We start from the raw sequence: 25,374 nt of genomic DNA, 5'->3' as shown, positions 1-25,374 counted from the left end.
CTTACTTAGTAGACAAGTCCCAGAAGAAGAAGCGAGAAAGTTCCAAATGGAACAAAAACGTCCCAAAGGACATTTGCTTCTACACATTGGATTACAAACCAATAAACCATTCGATACATTGTGACAAAAAAAGCACCATCGAATTCTAGCTATCCGGTAATTGCACATATACCCAGACAGAAAAAGAAAATAAACATAACCGACGAAGATTTAGTATTAACGACGCTACCGATGATATAGAACAGACATGTAGTGCGATATAAAGCATTGCAGACTCGTTCCGATATGGACGACAGATACACCAAATACGAAAAATGTCACTAGATAATGTATCTACAGAAAACCTTGACAATCATACATATGAAGAAAAACCCGAAGAGTTACATGAAATAGAAGACGGTCTTGATGATGAAGACTGATTAGATTTACAAAAGGGAAATAATGATATGGCTTTAAAACAAGAACTAAAACAAGCGAAGGAGGAATACAAGCAACGTACACACAAGTGTGATTGTAGAACTGTCAACACTACAGAAACAGTAGCTAAACAAGCTCAACACTAGACACAAAAACAACTCTGCGCGAACAAATATACTATCCGGTTTTACAAACGTTCGCCAAAAAGGCAGGTAAAGAACTGCCGAGTACAAGTACAATTAAGCATTGTAAGGGACAAAGTGCATACAAAAACATATTTAACCTACTACTCGAAGAACAGTAATGACCTGCTATGTTACAGTAAACCAGACGAAACGGTTTATACAATACAGGTTTGTGTTCCACTATCATTTTAGGAAATGTTTTGTGTTAGCACAGTAATCCGCTCAGTGGGCATCGCGGAGACACATGCACATTTAAAAACATCAGTAGATTCATCTATTGGCTCGGAATGTACAAGTGGATTACAATGCTAGTACATGACCGCTTAGATTGCCAAAAGAATAAACCACAAAGACACGATCTGAACGAAGCGCCCTTAGAGCAGTGGGGACAATTAGAAAAAAATCTTTAAAACAATACAAACAGGCCACAAAGACCCATTTAGGCCTTATATTAACCAAAAGAAATGTCTAGTTGTAGTAAATAGTTTCACTTTATACAAGTGTACCCAACAAAAACTGCTGATGCACCAGAAACTGTTCAATTAAAAAAAAATACATTACACGATTCGGAATCCCCCATCAAATAGTACATGACAACGGTATCGCATTTCTGAGGAATGATTTTGTGCAAAAGATACAAAAACTCGGAAAAACATTAAGACCACGAATTTCATACTCAACTGGACAAACTTCAAGGTTGAAGTACAAAATAAGAACTCAGCAAATTATTTGCGAAGTTTTTTTAACGACACCGGATCTAATTAGGCTAATCTTACTAATAAGTTTGCCTTTGGGCATAAAACTGCAATAAACAACAATACAGGATATTTTCCATACGAGATAATATTCGGTATTAAACCGCAAATTCCAATTTCTTTTAAGCTTGGCTTACTACGTGATGATAGGAATTGAATTTCAACAATATTGTTAAGACCTTCCATTACATACTCACTGTGAAAATTCTTGCAAAAACGAAAAAGTAGATAAGCTACTACAAAATCGATTGCATAGTACTATACTACAACGCGAGAACGAATTCAAAATGTAAATATACTAACACATAAGCGCTGTCGGCAAATTCCAAACAAAGCACACGAGTATAGGAACAGATTTTAATTGGGTAAACCAATCAAAATCGGTCGCAAAGTGTTAATAGAAAATCAAGCTAAAGGATTATTGAAATCCAAAAAGCTACTAGAGTTACGTTCTGGACTCTACAGTGTTACTACACAAATTATTAACACAACATATGAATTTGTTCACAACTCGACAGAACAAAAGAAAATAGTGCATAGAAATCATTTAATAGAACACTTTCCTAGAGAACAAGAAATAGACAAGTTATTACAGGACTATAGTACAAACTATGATTATTCACAAGCCTACTATGATATGATCAACCAATATTCAATTAACAACTTTAATCATCAACAAACATTTGCTAATCCAGAATATATGCCTTGGCCAATTATTAACAACGCAAACAATCAGGCTGAACAAACAACATCAGAACAAATTGAATATTCAATTACCGTTCACACGTGCCGGAGTTTGCCTAACAGCCCATTTAAAACAAATAATAGGGACAATGAGAGCACTGCACATATCAGAAAATTATTTAGCCCCCAAAGGCGTTCCTAAAGTACTACAACCAATTCCCATACATTTAGCCCTATCATCAGTTCAATCCCTCACCCAGCAAAAACAAAACCTAATCCTAACCAAACTTATTCTGATGTCAGACAGCAGAGAACACGACTGAACCTAAACGCTTTGGCAATACAATCCCATCGGATTTATTTCCCAAAGTTCAAAAGCATTAATTCTATTACAAATTTTGATTTAATATCAAGAAACTACAAAAGTAAAAACATAAAATCTAAAACTTTTAAACCAAAATTACAAGAAGTATATAAATAATCGAGCCCTAGCAACTTTAATTAGTTTAATGAACTCTCGGGTTAGAGTTAAGTCTCCAAAAAGAGGCCCGCATCCCACGACAGCAGCAAACGCATATAATTGTTGAGCAGCTCTTGCTGTCTCAGGGGTCCACCACACCCGCCAAAGCCCATATAAGCAGTTCATCCATCGCTGCTTCATGGCACTCAGGGTTCGGTGAGGTTAGCTAACGTTCAAATTAGAATTCAACGATCGGCATTTAACCATCCACGCGAACGGACAAATTGCCGTTGAGAAAACTATAAAGTCTCAACTACATTTAATCGATTCATTCTTCTGAACCTTCAACTAAACACTCAAACCCCGTTTCATTCTGAATTTCATCGCTATCATGAATACTCAAATTGAATCTCTGTTCCCCGAGGAGGGAGAAGTGGCAGAAACCGAAAACCCAAGAAGGACTTTTAATGAGGTAAGCCTTCTTCTTATTTTTCTGTTTCTTCCAGGTAGAAACAAATATATAGATATAACCTTAAAATTATTTGTGACAATAACTTTAATTTTATTTATATCCCGTGCAAAATGTATACTCGAACTTAGACTCAGATTTAAAAGCCGGTCACCATTCTTTATATTTCAAAACTCCAACATCTTTAAAAATCGCTCACTACGATTGTTCACTTATGGACTCTAAAATGTACTCACTAAACAAAGTTGCTCCCTGTAAAATCGAACAACAAAATGTTGAGATTTTAAAAATAGAGGGACAGATTTTCAACAGTTTCTTTAGAGGCAAACTAGAAGCCACTTTGTGTAGAGCAAGCCACAAGAGCATTAGCTGGTACTACGGCGTATTCGCCGCTAGTGGGATTGATGCAAAACGTAGTACAATCACTACAGACGTAGATTTAACCACATATCAGTGTAGACAGGCTAGATTAACTATTAACTTGATAATTTACGAATAGAAATTCCGATTAAATTAAATGTAAGAACAATTTTCGTCAAAAAATCAGGTCTAAACATGGGAAAAAATCCAAATGAATGTGACGATTCTGGCTGGACAGTTCACGATACGTTTGAAACGTATATGCAGGATACAACTTTATATGTTAACCTGCGGGAAGGTTCAGTAAATAACTGGCAAAATATACCACTGCCTTGCACATTATCAGAAGGCGGTTGTCAAAGTACTTCAACCGACCTAAATGCTTATAGTTGTGAAACAACAAGATGACTTGTTCGCTGTAGCAGAACAATTTGAAAGCAAAATGATAAAAAATAGAAGACAATTATTACATTTCTGGAGAAAAAAGCTTTATTTCAAGTGTACAATAAGCCTCAATCATTATGCAATAGTAATACTATCCGTCGCCATACGACACGCTATATATTGAATTTACAGGCAGATTTAATATGAATACATGAGAGGCACTCGAACCTCTACCTACTGTACATCGAATTACTAAACTTCCGAACAATTCCTTAATTTCGGTTAAAATCTCCCGAACAGAGATAGATAATGAGTCGCATTTAAAAACTAAATTTGACAACTATCAGTACACTAATTTTCGAAAACTACAACTCTCCGAGAAAAATACTATATAGCAAATTTGTGAACTAGAACGTTCACTGAAGAATACACAGCTTGCTTATTCACGTCTCAGCCTTAGGCTGACTGGTTTTCTGATAACTAATAAATGATCTATGTTTCTAGAGACCAATGGCAAAGTAGCCTGGCTCTATCACTGTTCGAAATTTCATTCGCCATTTCAAGTAATGGATACTTACGATAAGATACTTATGTTATATAAAAGAATATAAAAAGTTTGCTTTAATGATCCAGTTGGCAGACAAACTTTCATTGCTGCTAAACAGAAATCATGTAACAAAGAGCAACAGAATGTCATAAGGCCAGCATTATTTGCACCCAGAAATCAGAAACACGAATTAGTTTCAATAAATTTTTTAAAAAAGGACAAATTTTCTTTTCATATAAAAGAAGACATGATTGAATTTTGGAGTGATGTAAAATTAAATTCTGAAATGAAAGACGCAGCGGAAAATTTGCTCGTGAACTAGTAAAAATCCAACATAACAAAAGCCAGCCTGGTGGTTATAACAACTACACTATTACTTCAGCAATTCGGAATTAGATTTGCCATTTTTCTCTGTCAAATTTATAATTGACATTGTAGTTTGCATCATTCGAGTACTGCAAATACAAAATTACAGGAGCCTCAGTGAGTTTCGGAAAAATAATATCAGCTACTTTTAATATAGTTTTTCAGTCTATAGTGACTTCGATATTTCAACCTGAAAAAGAGACGACTCAGAACATCTAGCACAAGCCGCAACTTATAAAGAGCCGAGTATAAACATATACTCCCCATACAGAGTGAGCTACAAATAATAAGACAAGAGAATATCAATCAAAGTATGATTTCCCCAATTCTCCAGTGTAATTATTACACCTATTAATGCTTTTATATTTAACCCATTTTAGACAACTAGTACAGATAAAGATTTCTTTCTCCCGACTTTTGAGGATCTATTTGACACCCAACAAGGCTCAGAGATGCCGATAGATATAATTGAGGCCCATTCAGTAACACCCGAAGAACAACTGGATGATTAACAACAGATTCAACAACAACAACAAGGCCCCTCACAGCTCCAACCCCAACAGCAATGATACTACAAAAACCGATGACAGTGCAGGATAAAATCCACCGACAACTCAAAACAGAGGAACTAGTATCAAACCCGAACTTCGGAGGGCATCCAAACTCCAAAACCAGAGGGCACTACAAGCTCCAAAACCATGCAAAATTGTATAAACTCATTTCATATAACCCAAAAACCAAAGCGTATAGAGCGAAAAATTTGGTGATCGACAAGCAAATTTTATCCGTTCCATTTCATCTAACACCAAAATTAGAAAACTCAGAGTACCTACTTCGAAATCTCGAAAAAGGTTTCTGAAAAGAGCGCTACAAAAATTACCAGCTCCAGCAGCGCAGCGATAGCCTGCTGAGAGATCATCGTAATGGCAAATTTAAAAGTCACGAAAATTCATCCCTCCCTTTAGCCCAGAGGAGAGTCGCAAAAACTCTTCAAACTTTTTATATTTGATTTATATGAACGCTATATGTAAAATTTTATATCTTTAACCATTAATGCATTTTGTAAAAAAGTTTTCAATGAAGTTGTTTCATTTTATCATCATTAAGAAGCGGGTTGGGATGAACATGTTAATTCTTACATTGAATATAGAATACTAAGCTTAAATAAGCGAAGTATTCAAATAACAAAATTCTAAAAAAAGAATGCAATTTAATAAACCATTCATGTTGGGTAAATGTCTTCTAGATATTTTACCGTTGTACTTTATGCTGTTTTACAAACAGCAACGGAATAATCCCGTTGTAGAAACTATATATACCTCAGCAAAAAGCACAAAGATTGAAAATTAAGAAATTGAGAAGTAAGAATTCAAGTTAATAACTAACTTGCAAAGTTTCAGAAATAAATCTTAAATCAAATCATTCTTAACACAGCTCAAATCTCAACAAATTTCAACTTAATAATAGTTGCACTTCTTAAGTTGCACTTCCGTTGATTTCTCGACCAAAAGTCAATTTGACTAAAAAGCTAACTTTGAGTTAGCAATCTATAAATCACTCAGAACATATAAACTGCTTTATCCGATCCCATGGGGCCATCTCTTGCAACTATGTGACCGATACGCCTGTAGCGTTGAAACGAAGGGGTGTCGAGCCCTTTTCTTGCAAAGTCACTCTATGTAACATCGAACTTCCAGCCCCATGAGGTATTTGGAGAAAAAGCGAACTTTGGCGCACTTAAGCGCAGACTCAATCTTATACTTGGATTTAACGGATGTATATATTAAGACTTAATTAATTAGGCGGTTCAAGTACACTCTTTATAGTATTAGTCACATTAATGCCCTTACGGCCTTTAACACGCACATAACAATTTATACGCAAATCAAATCTATCATCTAATATCCCATTTGTTTGTATCATGAACGCATGATATACTATAGGCTGGTCTGTTGTAACCCATCTCCTGGATATATCTATTGCTAGGTTGTCAATTGTATCTTGTAGTGTGAATTTCGGGTATCTGTTAACCATAGTTGTTACTCTACTAGTATTCAGTACTAGCATTTTAGAATCTGCCCACTCACGCACATCGGGGGTTTGTCGGTCTTTAGAATGATCCATATATCGCCACCACAGCGTAGGCTGATAGGCATGTATTTTCGGGTCTAATTTAGCGGGGCACGCAGCACTTATACGCGGAACGAAATCATTCTTAACACACGTAACTTCAACAACATATCTCCACGCCTTAGTATATTGAGACCAACCGTCCCAATACTGACTACCCGATGAGACTGTATATGACTGATTCTCTTCATCGTTAGTTATATTCGTATACGTAGTAAAGCGCAGGGGGAGGACATCGTACCGCTTGTATTTGCGTCGAATAGTACGCTTCTTATTATATCTAGTATATCACCGCCGCGCAGTCCGATATACTTTACGTTTATAACGCCTAGTATTTCGCATACGTCGCTTATACATTTCTTATCTGAAAACACACGTACTTATAATTTACCATAGCTTCGCACGTAAACAAATGCCTACGCGTTAGTGTGCTGCGCTAACGCGCACGGATAATTATGTCTCCAGAATTAAGACATAGTTATTAGCCAATCAGAGGCCGGCACAAGGTCTGGCACTGTGGCACAACGTGGGGGGTAATACTAACCCCCACCTTAAGCCAGATGACGTCATTATAGATTATATGCTTAGTGATAAGTATCGCTACTGGATTTACACACTAAACAACCCCGACAAGACGCTTGAACAATATGCCACAACACTCGAGACAAAGAACAATAAATACGCAATGCAAATTGAGAGAGGTAACGCGGGGACAAGACATTTGCAAGCAGTGTTGCGATTTGCCAACGCAGTGCGGTTCAACACCGCAAAGAGTGTATTCGAGGGAGAGAGCCCACACGTGGAGATTGCCCGTGATCCCAGAAAATCGGTATCTTACTGCACGAAGGAGGAAAGCAGAGAAGAGGGACCTCTGCAGACGCTTCAAGCGGATGACTGTGGATCCGGTGCAAGGACCGATCTGGGGCAAGTTGCTGCGGCAATCAAATCTGGACAAACGATCAAGCGAGTGGCCAATCAATTCCCAGAGACGTTCATTAAATACTCGCGAGGTAAGCCACTATTTCGGTATTCCGCTTCGCTGGGTCGGCCGCTTCGCGGCCTCAGTTCATACAGCCGTAGTACCCATAGTAAGTCACTACGGGGTTTCGGTCGCCTCCGCTTCATTCCGACTCGCGACATAGGACACTATATGATATGGGGGGTTATCTTAATCACAGTGGGCACTTAATAACTGTTTACAGGGATCAGAGAACTGGCTGCCCTCAACAACCCGACCAGAACTGGAAAGACAGTTTGCATATGGTTGTGGGGAAGTCCGGGGATTGGAAAGTCCAGATTGGCGCGAGATATGACGGCAGCAAACCACCCCGACGAAGAAATCTTTACTAAGAGCGACACCACCATGTGGTGGGACGGATACTGTGGCCAGCCCGTGGTCCTATGGGACGAGATCGAGAAAGCGTACCCATGGGGCCATCTCTTGCAACTATGTGACCGATACGCCTGTAGCGTTGAAACGAAGGTCGGGTCGAGCCCTTTTCTTGCAAAGTCACTCTATGTAACATCGAACTTCCAGCACCATAAGGTATTTGGAGAAAAGGCGAACTTTAGCGCACTTAAGCGCAGACTCAATCTTATACTTGGATTCAACGGTTGTATATATCAAGACTTAATTAATTAAGCGGTTGAATTACACTCTTTATAGTATTAGCCACATTAATGCCCTTACGGCCTTTAACACGCACATAACAAGTTATATGCAAATCAAATCTATCATCTAATATCCCATTTGTTTGTATCATGAACGCATGATATACTTTAGGCTGGTTTGTTGTAACCAATCTTTTGGATATATCTATTGCTACGTTGTCAGTTGTATCTTGTAGTTTGAATTTCGGGTATCTGTAAACTATAGTAGTTACTCTATTAGTATTCAGTACTAGCATTTTAGAATCTGCCCACTCACGCACCTTGGGGGTTTGTCCGCCTTTAGAATGATCCATATATCGCCACCACAGCGTAGGCTGATAGGCATGTTTTTTCGGGTCTAATGTAGCGGGGCACGCAGCACTTATACGCGGAACGAAATCAATCTTAACACACGTAACTTTTACATATCTCCACGCCTTAGTATATTGAGACCACCCGTCCCAATACTGACTACCCCACGAGACTGTAAATGACTGATTCTCTTTATCGTTAGTTATATTTGTATACGTAGTAAAGCGCAGGGGGAGGGCATCGTACCGCTTGTATTTGCGTCGAATAGTACGCTTCTTATTATATCTAGTATATCGCCGCCGCGCAGTCCGATATACTTTACGTTTATAACGCCTAGTATTTCGCATGCGTCGCTTATACATTTCTTATCTGAAAACACACGTACTTATAATTTACTATAGCTTCGCACGTTAACAAATGCCCACGTGTTAGTGTGCTGCGCTAACGCAAACGGATAATTATGTCGCCAGAATTAAGACATAGTTATTAGCCAATCAGAGGCCGGCACAAGGTCTGGCACCGTGGCACAAGGCGGGGGTAATACTAACGCCCACCTTGAGCCAGATGACCGTAGTGCCCATATATGCCTAGTGATAAGTACCGCTACTGGATTTACACACTAAACAACCCCAAAAAGACGCTTGAACAATATGCCACAACACTCCAGACAAAGAACATTAAATACGCAATGCAAATTGAGAGAGGTAACGCGGGGATGAGAAATTTGAAAGTGGCGTTGCGATTTGCCAACGCAGTGCGGCTCAACACCGCAAAGAGTGTATTCGAGGGAGAGAGCCCACACGTGGAGATTGCCCGTGATCCCAGAAAATCGGTATCTTACTGCACGAAGGAGGAAAGCAGAGAAGAGGGACCTCTGCAGACGCTTCAAGCGGATGACTGTGGATCCGGTGCAAGGACCGATCTGGGGCAAGTTGCTGCGGCAATCAAATCTGGACAAACGATCAAGCGAGTAGCCGATCAATTCCCGGAGACGTTCATCAAATACTCGCGAGGTAAGCCACTATTTCGGTATTCCGCTTCGCTGGGTCGGCCGCTTCGCAGCCTCAGTTCATACAGCGGTAGTGCCCATAGTAAGTCACTACGGGGTTCCGGTCGCCTCCGCTTCGCTCCGGCTCGCGACATAGGACACTATATGATATGAGGGGTTATCTTAATCACAGGGGGCACTTAATAACTGTTTACAGGGACCAGAGAACTGGCTGCCCTCAACAACCCGACCAGAACTGGAAAGACAGTTTGCATATGGTTGTGGGGAAGTCCGGGGATTGGAAAGTCCAGATTGGCGCGAGATATGGCGGCAGCAAACCACCCCGACGAAGAAATTTTTACTAAGAGCGACTCCACCAAGTGGTGGGACGGATACTGTGGCCAGCCCGTGGTCCTATGGGACCAGATCGAGAAAGCGTACCCATGGGGCCATCTCTTGCAACTATGTGACCGATACTACTGTAGCGTTGAAACGAAGGGCGGTTCGAGCCCTTTTCTTGCGAAGTCACTCTATGTTACATCGAACTTCCAGCCCCATGAGGTATTTGGAGAAAAAGCGAACTTTAGCGCACTTAAGCGCAGACTCAATCTTATACTTGGATTCAACGGTTGTATATATCAAGACTTAATTAATTAAGCGGTTGAAGTACACTCTTTATAGTATTAGTCACATTATTGCCCTTACGGCCTTTAACACGCACATAACAAGTTATACGCAAATCAAATCTATCATCTAATATCCCATTTGTTTGTATCATGAACGCATGATATACTATAGGGTGGTCTGTTGAAACCCATCTCTTGGATATATCTATTGCTACGTTGTCAGTTGTATCTTGTAGTGTGAATTTCGGGTATCTGTTAACTATAGTAGTTACTCTACTAGTATTCAGTACTAGCATTTTAGAATCTGCCCACTCACGCACATCGGGGGTTTGTCCGTCTGTAGAATGATCCATATATCGCCACCACAGCGTAGGCTGATAGGCATGCATTCTCGGGTCTAATGTAGCGGGGCACGCAGCACTTATACGCGGAACGAAATCAATCTTAACACACGTAACTTTAACATATCTCCACGCCTTAGTATATTGAGACCAACCGTCCCAATACTGACTACCCGACGAGACTGTATATGACTGATTCTCTTTATCGTTAGTTTAATTTGTATACGTAGTAAAGCGCAGGGGGAGGACATCGTAACGCTTGTATTTGCGTCGAATAGTACGCTTCTTATTATATCTAGTATATGGCCGCCGCGCAGTCCGATATACTTTACGTTTATAACGCCTAGTATTTCGCATGCGTCGCTTATACATTTCTTATCTGAAAACACACGTACTTATAATTTACTATAGCTTCGCACGTGAACAAATGCCTACGTGTTAGTGTGCTGCGCTAACGCAAACGGATAATTATGTCGCCAGGATTAAGACATAGTTATTAGCCAATCAGAGGCCGGCACAAGGTCTGGCACTGTGGCACAAGGTGGGGGTAATACTAACCCCCACCTTGAGCCAGATGACGTCATTATAGATTATATGCCTAGTGATAAGTATCGCTACTGGATTTACACACTAAACAACCCCAACAAGACGCTTGAACAATATGCCACAACACTCGAGATAAAGAACATTAAATACGCAATGCAAATTGAGAGAGGTAACGCGGGGACGAGACATTTGCAAGCGATGTTGCGATTTGCCAACGCAGTGCGGTTCAACACCGCAAAGAGTGTATTCGAGGGAGAGAGCACACACGTGGAGATTGCCCGTGATCCCAGAAAATCGGTATCTTACTGCACGAAGGAGGAAAGCAGAGAAGAGTGACCTCTGCAGACGCTTCAAGCGGATGACTGTGAATCCGGTGCAAGGACCGATCTGGGGCAAGTTGCTGCGGCAATCAAATCTGGACAAACGATCAAGCGAGCGGCCGATCAATTCCCGGAGACGTTCATCAAATACTCGAGAGGTAAGCCACTATGGGTGGGCCGCTTAGCGGCCTCAGTTCATACAGCCTTAGTGCCATAGTTAGTCACTACGGGGTTCCAGTCGCCTCAGCTTCGCTCCAGCTCGCGACATAGGACACTATGATATGGGGGGTTATCTTAATCACAGGGGGCACTTAACTGTTTACAGGGATCAGAGAACTGGCTACCCTCAACAACCCGACCAGAACTGGAAAGACAGTTTGCATATGGTTGTGGGGAAGTCCGGGGATTGGAAAGTCCAGATTAGCGCGAGATATGGCGGCAGCAAACCACTCCGACGAAGAAATCTTTACTAAGAGCGACCCCACCAAGTGGTGGGACGGATACTGTGGCCAGCCCGTGGTCCTATGGGACGAGATCGAGAAAGCGTACCCATGGGGCCATCTTTTGCAACTATGTGACCTATACGCCTGTAGCGTTGAAACGAAGGCGGGGTCGAGCCCTTTTCTTGCGAGGTCACTCTATGTAACATCGGACTTCCAGCCCCATGAGGTATTTGGAGAAAAGGCGAACTTTGGCGCACTTAAGCACAGACTCAATCTTATACTTGGATTCAACGGTTGTATATATCAAGACTTAAATAATTAAGCGGTTGAAGTACACTCTTTAGAGTATTAGTCACATTAATGCCCTTACGGCCTTTAACACGCACATAACAAGTTATACGCAAATCAAATCTATCATCTAATATCCCATTTGTTTGTATCATGAACGCATGATATACTATAGGCTGGTCAGTTGTAACCCATCTCCTGGATATATCTATTGCTACGTTGTCAGTTGAATCTTGTAGTGTGAATTTCGGGTATCTGTTAACTATAGTAGTTACTCTACTAGTATTCAGTACTAGCATTTTAGAATCTGCCCACACACACACACATCGGGGGTTTGTCCGTCTGCAGAATGATCCATATATCGCCACCACAGCGCAGGCTGATAGGCATGTATTTCCGGGTCTAATGTAGCGGGGCACGCAGCACTTATACGCGGAACGAAATCAATCTTAACACACGTAACTTTCACATATCTCCACGCCTTAGTATATTGAGACCAACCGTCCCAATACTGACTACCCGACGAGACTGTATATGACTGATTCTCTTTATCTTTAATTATATTTGTATACGTAGTAAAGCGCAGGGGGAGGACATCGTAACGCTTGTATTTGCGTCGAATAGTACGCTTCTTATTATATCTAGCATATCGCCGCCGCGCAGTCCGATATACATTACGTTTATAACGCCTAGTATTTTGCATGCGTCGCTTATACATTTCTTAACTGAAAACACACGTACTTATAATTTACTATAGCTTCGCACGCTAACAAATGCCTACGTGTTAGTGTGCTGTGCTAACGCGCACGGATAATTATGTCGCCGGAATTAAGACATAGTTATTAGCCAATCAGAGGCCGGCACAAGGTCTGGCACTGTGGCACAACGTGGGGGGTAATACTAACCCCCACCTTGAGCCAGATGACGTTATTATAGATTATATGCCTAGTGATAAGCATCGCTACTGGATTTACACACTAAACAACCCCAACAAGACGCTTGAACATTATGCCACAACACTCGAGACAAAGAACATTAAATACGCAATGCAAATTGAGAGAGGTAACGCGGGGACGAGACATTTGCAAGCGGTGTTGCGATTTGCCAACGCAGTGCGGTTCAACACCGCAAAGAGTGTATTCGAGGGAGAGAGCTTACACGTGGAGATTGCCCGTGATCCCAGAAAATCGGTATCTTACTGCACAAAGGAGGAAAGCAGAGAAGAGGGACCTCTGCAGACAATTCAAGCGGATAACACTGGATTCGGTGCAAGGACCGATCTGGGGCAAGTTGCTGCGGCAATCAAATCTGGACAAACGATCAAGCGAGTGGCCGATCAAATCCCGGAGACGTTCATCAAATACTCGCGAGGTAAGCCACTATTTCGGTATTCCGCTTCGCTGTGTCGGCCGCTTCGCGGCCTCAGTTCATACAGCCGTAGTGCCCATAGTAAGTCAATACGGGGTTCCGGTCGCGTCCGCTTCGCTCCGGCTCGCGACATAGGACACTATATGATATGGGGGGTTATCTTAATCACAGGGGGCAGTTAATAACTGTTTACATGGATCAGAGAACTGGCTGCCCTCAACAACCCGACCAGAACTGGAAAGACAGTTTGCATATGGTTGTGGGGAAGTCCGGGGATTGGAAAGTTCAGATTAGCGCGAGATATGGCGGCAGCAAACCACTCCGACGAAGAAATCTTTACTAAGAGCGACCCCACCAAGTGGTGGGACGGATAGTGTGGCCAGCCCGTGAAGATATGGGACGAGATCGAGAAAGCGTACCCATGGGGCCATCTTTTGCAACTATGTGACCGATACGCCTGTAGCGTTGAAACGAAGGCGGGGTCGAGCCCTTTTCTTGCGAGGTCACTCTATGTAACATCGGACTTCCAGCCCCATGAGGTATTTGGAGAAAAAGCGAACTTTGGCGCACTTAAGCACAGACTCAATCTTATACTTGGATTCAACGGTTGTATATATCAAGACTTAAATAATTAAGCGGTTGAAGTACACTCTTTATAGTATTAGTCACATTAATGCCCTTACGGCCTTTAACACGCACATAACAAGTTATACGCAAATCAAATCTATCATCTAATATCCCATTTGTTTGTATCATGAACGCATAATATACTATAGGCTGGTCTGTTGTAACCCATCTCCTGGATATATCTATTGCTACGTTGTCAGTTGTATCTTGTAGTGTGAATTTCGGGTATCTGTTAACTATAGTAGTTACTCTACTAGTATTCAGTACTAGCAGTTTAGAATCTGCCCACTCACGCACATCGGGGGTTTGTCCGTCTGCAGAATGATCCATATATCGCCACCACAGCGCAGGCTGATAGGCATGTATTTCCGGGTCTAATGTAGCGGGGCACGCAGCACTTATACGCGGAACGAAATCAATCTTAACACACGTAACTTTTACATATCTCCACGCCTTAGTATATTGAGACCAACCGTCCCAATACTGACTACCTGACGAGACTGTATATGACTGATTCTCTTTATCTTTAATTATATTTGTATACGTAGTAAAGCGCAGGGGGAGGACATCGTAACGCTTGTATTTGCGTCGAATAGTACGCTTCTTATTATATCTAGTATATCGCCGCCGCGCAGTCCGATATACTTTACGTTTATAACGCCTAGTATTTCGCATGCGTCGCTTATACATTTCTTAACTGAAAACACACGTACTTATAATTTACTATAGCTTCGCACGTTAACAAATGCCTACGTGTTAGTGTGCTGTGCTAACGCGCACGGATAATTATGTCGCCGGAATTAAGACATAGTTATTAGCCAATCAGAGGCCGGCACAAGGTCTGGCACTGTGGCACAACGTGGGGGTAATACTAACCCCCACCTTGAGCCAGATGACGTTATTATAGATTATATGCCTAGTGATAAGCATCGCTACTGGATTTACACACTAAACAACCCCAACAAGACGCTTGAACATTATGCCACAACACTCGAGACAAAGAACATTAAATACGCAATGCAAATTGAGAGAGGTAACGCGGGGACGAGACATTTGCAAGCGGTGTTGCGATTTGCCAACGCAGTGCGGTTCAACACCGCAAAGAGTGTATTCGAGGGAGAGAGCTTACACGTGGAGATTGCCCGTGATCCCAGAAAATCGGTATCTTACTGCACGAAGGAGGAAAGCAGAGAAGAGGGACCTCTGCAGACACTTCAAGCGGATGACACTGGATTCGGTGCAAGGACCGATCTGGGGCAAGTTGCTGCGGCAATCAAATCTGGACAAACGATCAAGCGAGTGGCCGATCAATTCCCGTAGACGTTCATCAAATACTCGCGAGGTAAGCCACTATTTCGGTATTCCGCTTCGCTGTGTCGGCCGCTTCGCGGCCTCAGTTCATACAGCTGTAGTGCCCATAGTAAGTCAATACGGGGTTCCGGTCGCCTCCGCTTCGCTCCGGCTCGCGACATAGGACACTATATGATATGGGGGTTATCTTAATCACAGGGGGCACTTAATAACTGTTTACAGGGATCAGAGAACTGGCTGCCCTCAACAACCCGACCAGAACTGGAAAGACAGTTTGAATATGGTTGTGGGGAAGTCCGGGGATTGGAAAGTCCAGATTGGCGCGAGATATGGCGGCAGCAAACCACCCCGACGAAGAAATATTTACTAAGAGCGACTCCACCATGTGGTGGGACGGATACTGTGGCCAGCCCGTGGTCCTATGGGACGAGATCGAGAAAGCGTACCCATGGGGCCATCTCTTGCAACTATGTGACCGATACGCCTGTAGCGTTGAAACGAAGGGCAGGTCGAGCCCTTTTCTTGCAAAATAACTCTATGTAACATCGAACTTCCAGCCCCATGAGGTATTTGGAGAAAAAGCGAACTTTAGCGCACTTAAGCGCAGACTCAATCTTATACTTGGATTTAACGGTTGTATATATCAAGACTTAATCAATTAAGCGGTTGAAGTACACTCCTTATAGTATTAGTCACATTAATGCCCTTACGGCCTTTAACACGCACAAAACAAGTTGTACGCAAATCAAATCTATCATCTAATATCCCATTTGTTTGTATCATGAACGCATGATATAATATAGGCTGGTGTGCCCACTCACGCACATTGGGGGTTTGTCCGTCTGTAGAATGATCCATATATCGCCACCACAGCGTAGGCTGATAGGCATGTATTTTCGGGTCTTTCGGGGCACGCAGCACTTATACGCGGAACGAAATCAATCTTAACACACGTAACTTTCACATATCTCCACGCCTTAATATATTGAGACCAACCGTCCCAATACTGACTACCCGACGAGACTGTATATGACTGATTCTCTTTATCGTTAGTTACATTAGTTTACGTAGTAAAGCGCAAGGGGAGAACATCGTAACGCTTGTACCTGTAGCGAATAGCACGCTTCTTATTATATCTCGAGTAACGCCACCGCGCAGTACGATATATTTTACGTTTATAAAGCCTAGTATTTTGCATGCGTTGCTTATACATTTCTTATCTGAAAACACACGTACTTATAATTTACTATAGCTACGCACGAAAACAAACGCCTACGTGTTAGTGTGCTGTGCTAAGGCACACGGATAATTATGTCGACAGAATAAAGACACAGTAATCAGCCAATCAGAGCCTCGCTCAAAGTTGGCTCAAGGTGGGGGTAATACTAGTCCCCCACCTTGAGCCACATGACGTCATTATAGAGTTGTATGCCTAGTAAGTGCAGATATTACTTTAACACACTGAATAACCCAACAAGAACACTAACACAGTATGAACAACTACTCAGTAGTGCAAAAGACATCAAATATGCGATGCAATTCGAAAAAGGCGAAAGCGGGACGAGGCATCTGCAAGCAGTGCTCAGGTTCAAGAACCAGGTCCGCTTCAACACAGCCAAGAGCATATTTCAACCAGAGCAACCACACGTGTAGGTCTGTGCATCGCCACTTAGCTCGCTGGCCTACTGCACCAAAGAAGAGGGACGAAAGGAAGGACCTGTGTCAACACTTTCAAAAGATGACGTTAAACAGGGAAAGAGGTCCGACCTGGGGGAGGTTGCTCAGGCAGTCAGGAGCGGACAATCGCTCAAACGAGTGGCCGAGCAATTCCCCATCCAGTTCATCAAGTACCACCGAGGTAAGTCACTAGTTTGGTTTCACAAATTATGACACCCGCTGCGCGCGCGTCATTGCACTGTGCGGCCGGTGGGCGCGTCGCGGCTTCGCCGCGATAACCGGCCTTATTTCCGGATTAAAGTCCCACAGGCCCCTCGGCAAGAGCGGTCTCACGTTTAGGCATCAGAGAGCTGGTTGCCATCACGACACCGCCCCGTGTACGAAAGAAAATTTGCCTGTGGCTCTGGGGTGAACCAGGCATTGGGAAGTCAAGATTGGCTCGCGATCTCGCAACAGTGCACTACCCCGAAGACGAGCCGATCACGAAGACCGAGTCCACCAAGTGGTGGGACGGCTACCACAACTAGTCCGTGGTCATATGGGACGAGCCGGAAGCGTCATATGGCTGGGGACATTTACTCACAACTTCTGGATCGATACCCCTGTGCCGTCGAAACTAAGGGCGGTTCGGCGGCTTTTCAAGCCAAACCATTAATCGTTACAGCTAACTTCAGCCCAGACGAAGTGTTCGGACATAAACCAAACTATGCAGCGCTGAAAAGACGCATAAATTTAGTATTGAATTTCACGGGACATATTTACACTGATATTACTAATTAAGCGGTTGAAGTACATTCTTTATAGTATTAGTGACATTAATGCCCTTACGGCCTTTAACACGAACATAACAATTTAATCGCAAATCAAACCTATCATCTAATATCCCATTTGTTTGTATCATGAACGCATAATATACTATAGGCTGGTCTGTTGTAACCCATCTCCTGGATATATCTATTGCTACGTTGTCAGTTGTATATTGTAGTGTGAATTTCGGGTATCTGTTAACTATAGTAGTTACTCTACTAGTATTCAGTACTAGCAGTTTAGAATCTGCCCACTCACGCACGTCAGATGTTTGTCCGTCTGTAGAATGATCCATATATCGCCACCACAGCGTAAGCTGATACGCATGTAATTTTGGTTCCAATTCAGCGGGGCTTATACGCGGAATGAAATCTATCTTAACACACGTAACTTTAACATATCTCCACGCCTTAGTATATTGAGACCAACCGTCCCAATACTGACTACCCGACGAGACTGTATGACTGATTCTCTTTATCGTTAGTTATAATAGTATACGAAGAAAAGCGCAAGGGGAGAACATCGTAACGCTTGTACCTGTAGCGAATAGCACGCTTCTTATTATATCTCGAGTAACGCCGCCGCGCAGTACGATAAACTTTACGTTTATAACGCCGAGTATTTCGCATGCGTCGCTTATACATTTCTTATCTGAAAACACACGTACTTGTAATTTACTATAGCTACGCACCTAAACAAACACCTACGTGTTAGTGTGCTGTGCTAAGACACACGGATAATTATGTCGACAGAATAAAGACATAGTTATCAGCCAATCAGAGCCTGGCTCAATGTTGGCTCACTGGCTCAAGGGGGGGGGGTAATAATAGTCCCCCACCTAGAGCCACATGACGTCATTATAGAGTTGTATGCCTAGTAAGTGCAGATATTCCTTTTACACACTGAATAACCCAACAAGAACACTAACACAATATGAACAACTACTCAGTGCAAAAGACATCAAATATGCGATGCAATTCGAAAAAGGCAAAGGCGGGACGAGGCATCTGCAAGCAGTGCTCAGGTTCAAGAACCAGGTCCACTTCAACACAGCCAAGAGCATATTTCAACCAGAGCAACCACACGTGGAGGTCTGTGCATCGCCACTGAGCTCGCTGGCCAACTGCTCCAAAGAAGAGGGACGAGAGGAAGGACCCGTGTCAACACTTTCAAAAGATGACGTTGGACAGGGAAAGAGGTCCGACCTGGGGGAGGTTGCTCAGGCAGTCAGGAGCGGACAATCGCTCAAACGAGTGGCCGAGCAATTCACCATCCAGTTCATCAAGTACCACCGAGGTAAGTCACTAGTTTGGTTTCACAAATTATGACACGCGATGAGCGCGCGTCATTGCACTGTGCGCCCGGTGGGCGCGCTTCACCGCGATAACCGGCCTTATTTCCGGATTAAAGTCCCATAGGCCCCTCGGCAAGTAACGCAGCGGTCTCACGTTTAGGCATCAGAGCTGGTTGCCATCACGACACCGCCCCGTGTACGAAAGACAATTTGCCTGTGGCTCTGGGGTGAACCAGGCATTGGGAAGTCAAGATTGGCTAGCGATCTCGCAACAGTGCACTACCCCGAAGACGAGCCGTTCACGAAGACCGAGTCCACCAAGTGGTGGGACGGCTACCACAACTAGTCCGTGGTCATATGGGACGAGCCGGAAGCGTCATATGGCTGGGGACATTTACTCCCAACTTCTGGATCGATACCCCTGTGCCGTCGAAACTAAGGGCGGGTCGGCGGCTTTTCAAGCCAAACTATTAATCTTTACAGCTAACTTCAGCCCAGACGAAGTGTTCGGGCATAAACCAAACTATGCAGCGCTGAAAAGACGCATAAATTTAGTATTGAATTTCACGGGACATATTTACACTGATATTACTAATTAAGCGGTTGAAGTACATTCTTTATAGTATTAGTGACATTAATGCCCTTACGGCCTTTAACACGAACATAACAATTTAATCGCAAATCAAACCTATCATCTAATATCCCATTTGTCTGTATCATGAACGCATGATATACTATTGGCTGATCCGTTGTAACCCATTTCCTTGATTAGTCCAACGAGAATTTATCCGTTGTATCTTGTAGCGTCCACTTAGGGTATCTGTTAACTATGGTAGTCACTCTATTTGTATTCAACATAACCATTTTCGAATCGGCCCACTCACGCACGTCAGACAATTGTCCGTCTGTAGAATGATCCATATATTGCCACCACAGCGTAGGCTGATACGCATGTATTTTTGGGTCCAATTCAGCGGGGATTATACGCGGAATGAAATCTATCTTAACACGCGTAACTTTAACATATCTCCACGCCTTAGTATATTGAGACCAACCATCCCAATATTGACTACCCGATGAGACAGTATATGACTCATTCTCCTTATCGTTAGTTATATTAGTATACGTTGTAAACCGTAGGGGGAGAACATCGTAACGCCTGTATCTATAGCGAATGGCACGCTTTCTATTATAACGCGAGTCACGCCGCCGCGCAGTACGATATACTTTACGTTTATAACGCCTAGTATTTCGCATGCGTCGCTTATACATTTCTTATCCGAAAGCACACCTACTTGTAATTTACTATAGCTACGCACGTAAACAAACGCCTACGTGTTAGTGTGCTGTGCTAAGGCACACGGATAATTATGTCGCCAGAATCAAGACAGTTATAAGCCAATCAGAGGGTGGCTCCAGGTTTGGTTCAGTGGCTCAAGGTGGGGGGTAATACTTACCCCCACCTTGAGTCAGATGACGTCATTATAGATTATATGCCTAGTGACAAATACCGCTATTGGACATATACATTAAATAATCCAACTAAGACTCTGGAACAGTATGTCGAATTACTTGACGCAAAACAAATCAATTAAGCGATGCAAATTGAGCGAGGCGACGCAGGGACAAAACACTTGCAAGCGGTGCTCAGATTTACCAATCAAGTTCGATTCAACACCGCAAAGAGCGTATTCAATAACGAACACCCGCACGTCGAGATTGCCCGTGATCCCCGAAAATCGGTGGCGTATTGCACAAAAGAGGAGAGCAGAGAGCCGGGACCTATGCAGACACTTCAGGAGGCTGACTGTGGATCGGGAGCAAAGAGCCGTTTGCTTTCTTAGTCTAAAACACTGATAATTATTCCGACCAGCTTTTCTCTCAAACTCCAACAAACTAGCTAGTGGCTCATTTGTAATTCAGATAGATTAGTTCTACGGGTAAAAACGACCACTAAATGTTCCGCAGAGCAATGACCACGGTAGTCCTCATTTTGACAAAAAAAGCGCTTAAGAGTAGCGTCTTACTATACTGTTAAATTTATGAATGTTTTTAATATGACGAACTTAATTTTTGGCCAGCGTAGAATTTGTTGGTTAATGACTGCATCGAAAAAATGTATCTTGAAGCTCAAGAGTGTTATTTATGTTTATGGAAAACATCTATGGATAAGCTACTGTTGCAGAAATAGCATTTCACAATAATTCCTAATCTAAAACTCATTGAGCTTTACTGTAGCGTCAAACTTGTGAAATTGTGATTGAAATTAGGTAGAGGATAAGAAGAATTTTGTTAGCTTATCCTGAATTCTTTGTAACAGTTTGGTAACAACGAAATCCCTGGCGTTGTTCTATAAACAACGCCAGAGAAGATACGAGAGTCCTGTTTACTCAAAAAGAAAAAATCAGCCCAGATACAAAATGAGCACTTCCTTATCGGGGACAAAAATGGTAGAGCATTGATCTTCAAGACCACCTGGCATAAGTTATTAAACCTCATTGACTTCAGAAATCTATCACTTTTTAACTATCCCAAATTCCTAACGTTTTCAGGGTCTCCAATTTACCCCTCACCTCGTAACATAACGGATGAATAAAAAGTCAGACTTACTATTCAGCGGTTTCAGCAAATGAAACAAAAGGTCCTAAAAATAAAGGCCTTGGATAATACATGCACACATACGCAACTGATATGAGTTCCTGATTTATGAACAGAAATATAATATTGATAATTGCATTTGCACAAATTAAAACATCAAGATCCTTTAATTTATGCGATGATTAGGTCAATCGCAAAAATAATCATAAAAATAGACCGCCGAGCAACATATATTATTGTTCAAAATTTCAGATTTAAATCTAATTAATCAGCCTGATCAGACATGGAGATTACTGCGGGCTGCTTCTTTGAATATAAAACTTCTGCTTAGAGTTCACGCGTTCAATTGGAGGACGAAAGCAACATACAGAAAACGCAGTTCAAGCTTACTAACTACAGCAAAACCAATCGGTTTTGGTATTGGATTCCATTACCGCTAATGAGATTCGGACTGTTCAGCAGTGCCAGACGGATAGTGGTGATCTTTCGTGCTTGCTAGCTGTGGGCAGAAAGAAAACACAGAAGTGATTCGCCATATCAAAGAAAACATTTTGCTTCATCAATAATGAAGTTCCTTAGATTCGGAGTAATGGTTATTTGAAGGGCAGATGATTGGGTTTTTGTTTTCAATAGTTTTGATCGACAAATGTTCAGATAAAACTGTTTATATACCGAAACAACGTAACAGATTTGCTGTGAAATACTATGAACCCCAAGATATCATATTTATCGTCCCTGTCATAATTACGCCCGAATCACCGGAAGTCCAATCGAGCTAGAGGAGAGAATCAATCAGCAATTGGTTCCCACTCCGGAAAAAAGCCAACACAAAGATCAAACAGAGCGAACAAAAACAGCCCAACCCAGGTTGTTGACATGGTGTCAGAAGATGACTTGCCTCAGATTAGCTTCAGAGAACCCGCAGAATCGCCTTTTAAAACATAATTTAGAAGCTGGAAATTGATAGCCTTGTTGAAAGTAACAATTTTATACTTCTTAATTGAGCGTAATTACAAGACCCAATCTAATTAATCGGGACCTCATAGTTGATTTCATCAGTCAAGTTTGGATAAAAGTTGGTTTAACTTGGCAAGACCAAAACACAAAAGCGCTGAACTAAAACCAGAAAATAAAATGTTTGTTGTCTTTGCCTAATTTTGAAGTGCTTTTGGGACGTTAAGCAAACTGGTAAATTTGCAATGTCAAACACAGATAAAACGGCTAAAAGAGTTCAAAAAAGAGAAAACGCTGTTCAAAGTTGCTAACTACAGCTAAGTCAATCGGTTCTGGTACCCGAGCCACATACCACAAAGCTTTGGATTCCTTTACCGCCAGTGAGAATCGGACTGTTCAGCAGCGCCAGACGGATTTTGACGGACTTCAGTGCTTGCTAGCGAATGTGGGTAGACAGAACAAACAGAAGTGATTTGCCATATCAAAGATAACATTTTGCTTCATCTATAATGAGATCCTTTAGATTCGGAGGAATGGTTATTTGAAGGACAGATGGTTGGGTTTTTGTTTTCAATAGTTTTGATCGACAAATGTCCGGATAATATTGTTTAGATACCGAAACTACGTACTAGATTTGCAGTGAAATACTTTGACCCACAGGACATCATATTGACTGTACCTGTCATAATTACGCCCCAATCATCGGAAGTCCAATCGAGTTAAAGGAGAGAATCAACCAACGATTGACTTCCACTGCCGAAATCAAGCCAACACAAAGATCAAACCGAGCGAGCGAATACAGCCAAATATAAAAATTTTATTGTCTTTTGTCTAATGTTGAATTGCTTTTAGGACGTCAAGCAAACTGGTCAATTTTGAATGGCAAACACAGATAAAACAGTAAAAAAATAAAAAAGAAAATGCTGTTCAAGCTTGCTAACTACAGCTATATCAATCGGTTCTGGTACCTGAGCCATATATCAAAGTACTGGATTCCTTTACCGCTAGTGAGATTCGGACTGTTCAGCAGAGCCAAACGGATTGTGATGAACTTCAGTGCTTGCTACCGAAAGTAGGCAGACAGAAAAAAAAAAACAGAATTGATTCGCCATATCAAAGATAACATTTTGCTTCATCTATAATGAAATCCTTTAGATTCGGAATCATGGTTATTTGAAGGACAGATGGTTGGGTTTTTGTTTTCAACAGTTTTGATCAACAATGTTGATCGATAATATTAACTAGATACCGAAAATACGTAACAGATTTACAGTGAAATACTTTGACCCCCAGCACATCAAATTGAGTGTCCCTGTCATAATTACGCCCCAACCAACGGAAGTCCAATCGACTTAAAGGAAAGAATCAACCGACGATTGATTCCCATTGCCGAAACGAAGCCAACACAAAGATCAAACAGAGCGAGCAAAAACAGCCTAACCGAGGTTGTTGGCATGTTGTCAGAAGATAACTTGCCTCAGATTAGCTTCAGAGAACCCGCAGAATCGCCTTTTAGAAACATAATCTAGAAGATTGAAATTTACAGCCCTGTTGAAAGTAAAAACGAACTAGTGTATTAAACCTTAATCAATTCTCTTATCAATGCACAAATCCATCTGAAATAGAAATCTTTCATTCAAATTTTATACTTCTGAATTGAGCGTAATTACATGACCCAATCTAATTAATCGGGACCTCATAGTTGATTTCATCAGTCAAGTCTGGATAAAAGTTGGTTGAACTTCACAAGACCAAAACACAAACGCGCTGAGGTAAAATCAGAAAATACAATTTTTTATTGTCTGTCTAATGTTGAAGTGCTTTTGGGACGTCAAGCAAACTGGTCAATTTGCAATGTCAAACACAGATAAAACAGTAAAAACAGAGTTCAAAAATAGAAAACGCTGATCAAGTTTGCTAACTACAGCTAAATCAATCGTTTCTGGAACCAGAGCCACATTTCACAAAGTATTGGATTCGTTTACCGGTAACGAGATTCGGAATGTTCAGCAGTGCCAGACAGATGCCGATGAACTTCAGTGCTTGCTAGCGAATGAGGGTAGTCAGAAAAAAAAAGTGATTTGCCATATCAAAGATAACATTTTGCTTCATCTATAAGGAAATCCTTTAGATTCGGAGTCATGGTTACTTGAAGGACAGATGGTTGGGTTCTTGTTTTCAATAGTTTCGATCGACAAATGTCAAGATCAGATTGTTTAGACACCGAAACCACGTACCAGATTTGCAGTGAAATACATTGACCCCCAGGACATCATACTGATTGTACCTGTCAAAATTACGCCTCAATCACCGGAAGTCCAATCGAGTTAAAGGAGAGAATCAACCAACGATTGATTCCCACTGCCGAAATCAAGCCAACACAAAGATCAAACCGAGCGAGCGAATACAGCCCAAATATAAAACTTTAATTGTCTTTTGTCTAATGTTGAATTGCTTTTAGGACGTC

The 25,374-nt window shown here is 41.9% G+C and overlaps 3 protein-coding genes across 3 annotated transcripts in view; 2 read left to right on the top strand and 1 right to left on the bottom strand.

Moving 5' to 3' along the window:
• The window catches only part of LOC142345385 (protein arginine N-methyltransferase 6-like), a 140,197-nt gene that overhangs the window by 82,386 nt on the left and 32,437 nt on the right, over positions 1 to 25,374 (bottom strand). The gene's annotated exons all lie outside the window — the stretch shown is intronic.
• On the top strand, positions 7,338 to 8,555 carry LOC142346220 (uncharacterized). The gene is made up of 3 exons (XM_075398735.1): positions 7,338 to 7,767; positions 7,960 to 8,240; positions 8,541 to 8,555. The coding sequence occupies exons 1-3, from the start codon at positions 7,338 to 7,340 to the stop codon at positions 8,553 to 8,555; spliced, it is 726 nt and encodes a 241-aa protein (XP_075254850.1).
• Positions 19,033 to 19,701, top strand: LOC142346219 (uncharacterized). The gene is made up of 2 exons (XM_075398734.1): positions 19,033 to 19,357; positions 19,592 to 19,701. Exons 1-2 carry the CDS (start codon positions 19,033 to 19,035, stop codon positions 19,699 to 19,701), a joined length of 435 nt encoding a protein of 144 aa, XP_075254849.1.

Source organism: Convolutriloba macropyga, chromosome 9, assembly GCF_964194025.1.
Source record: "Convolutriloba macropyga chromosome 9, txConMacr16.3, whole genome shotgun sequence".
Taxonomy (NCBI): domain Eukaryota; kingdom Metazoa; phylum Xenacoelomorpha; order Acoela; family Convolutidae; genus Convolutriloba; species Convolutriloba macropyga.
This window is presented reverse-complemented; position numbering and strand designations above follow the sequence as displayed.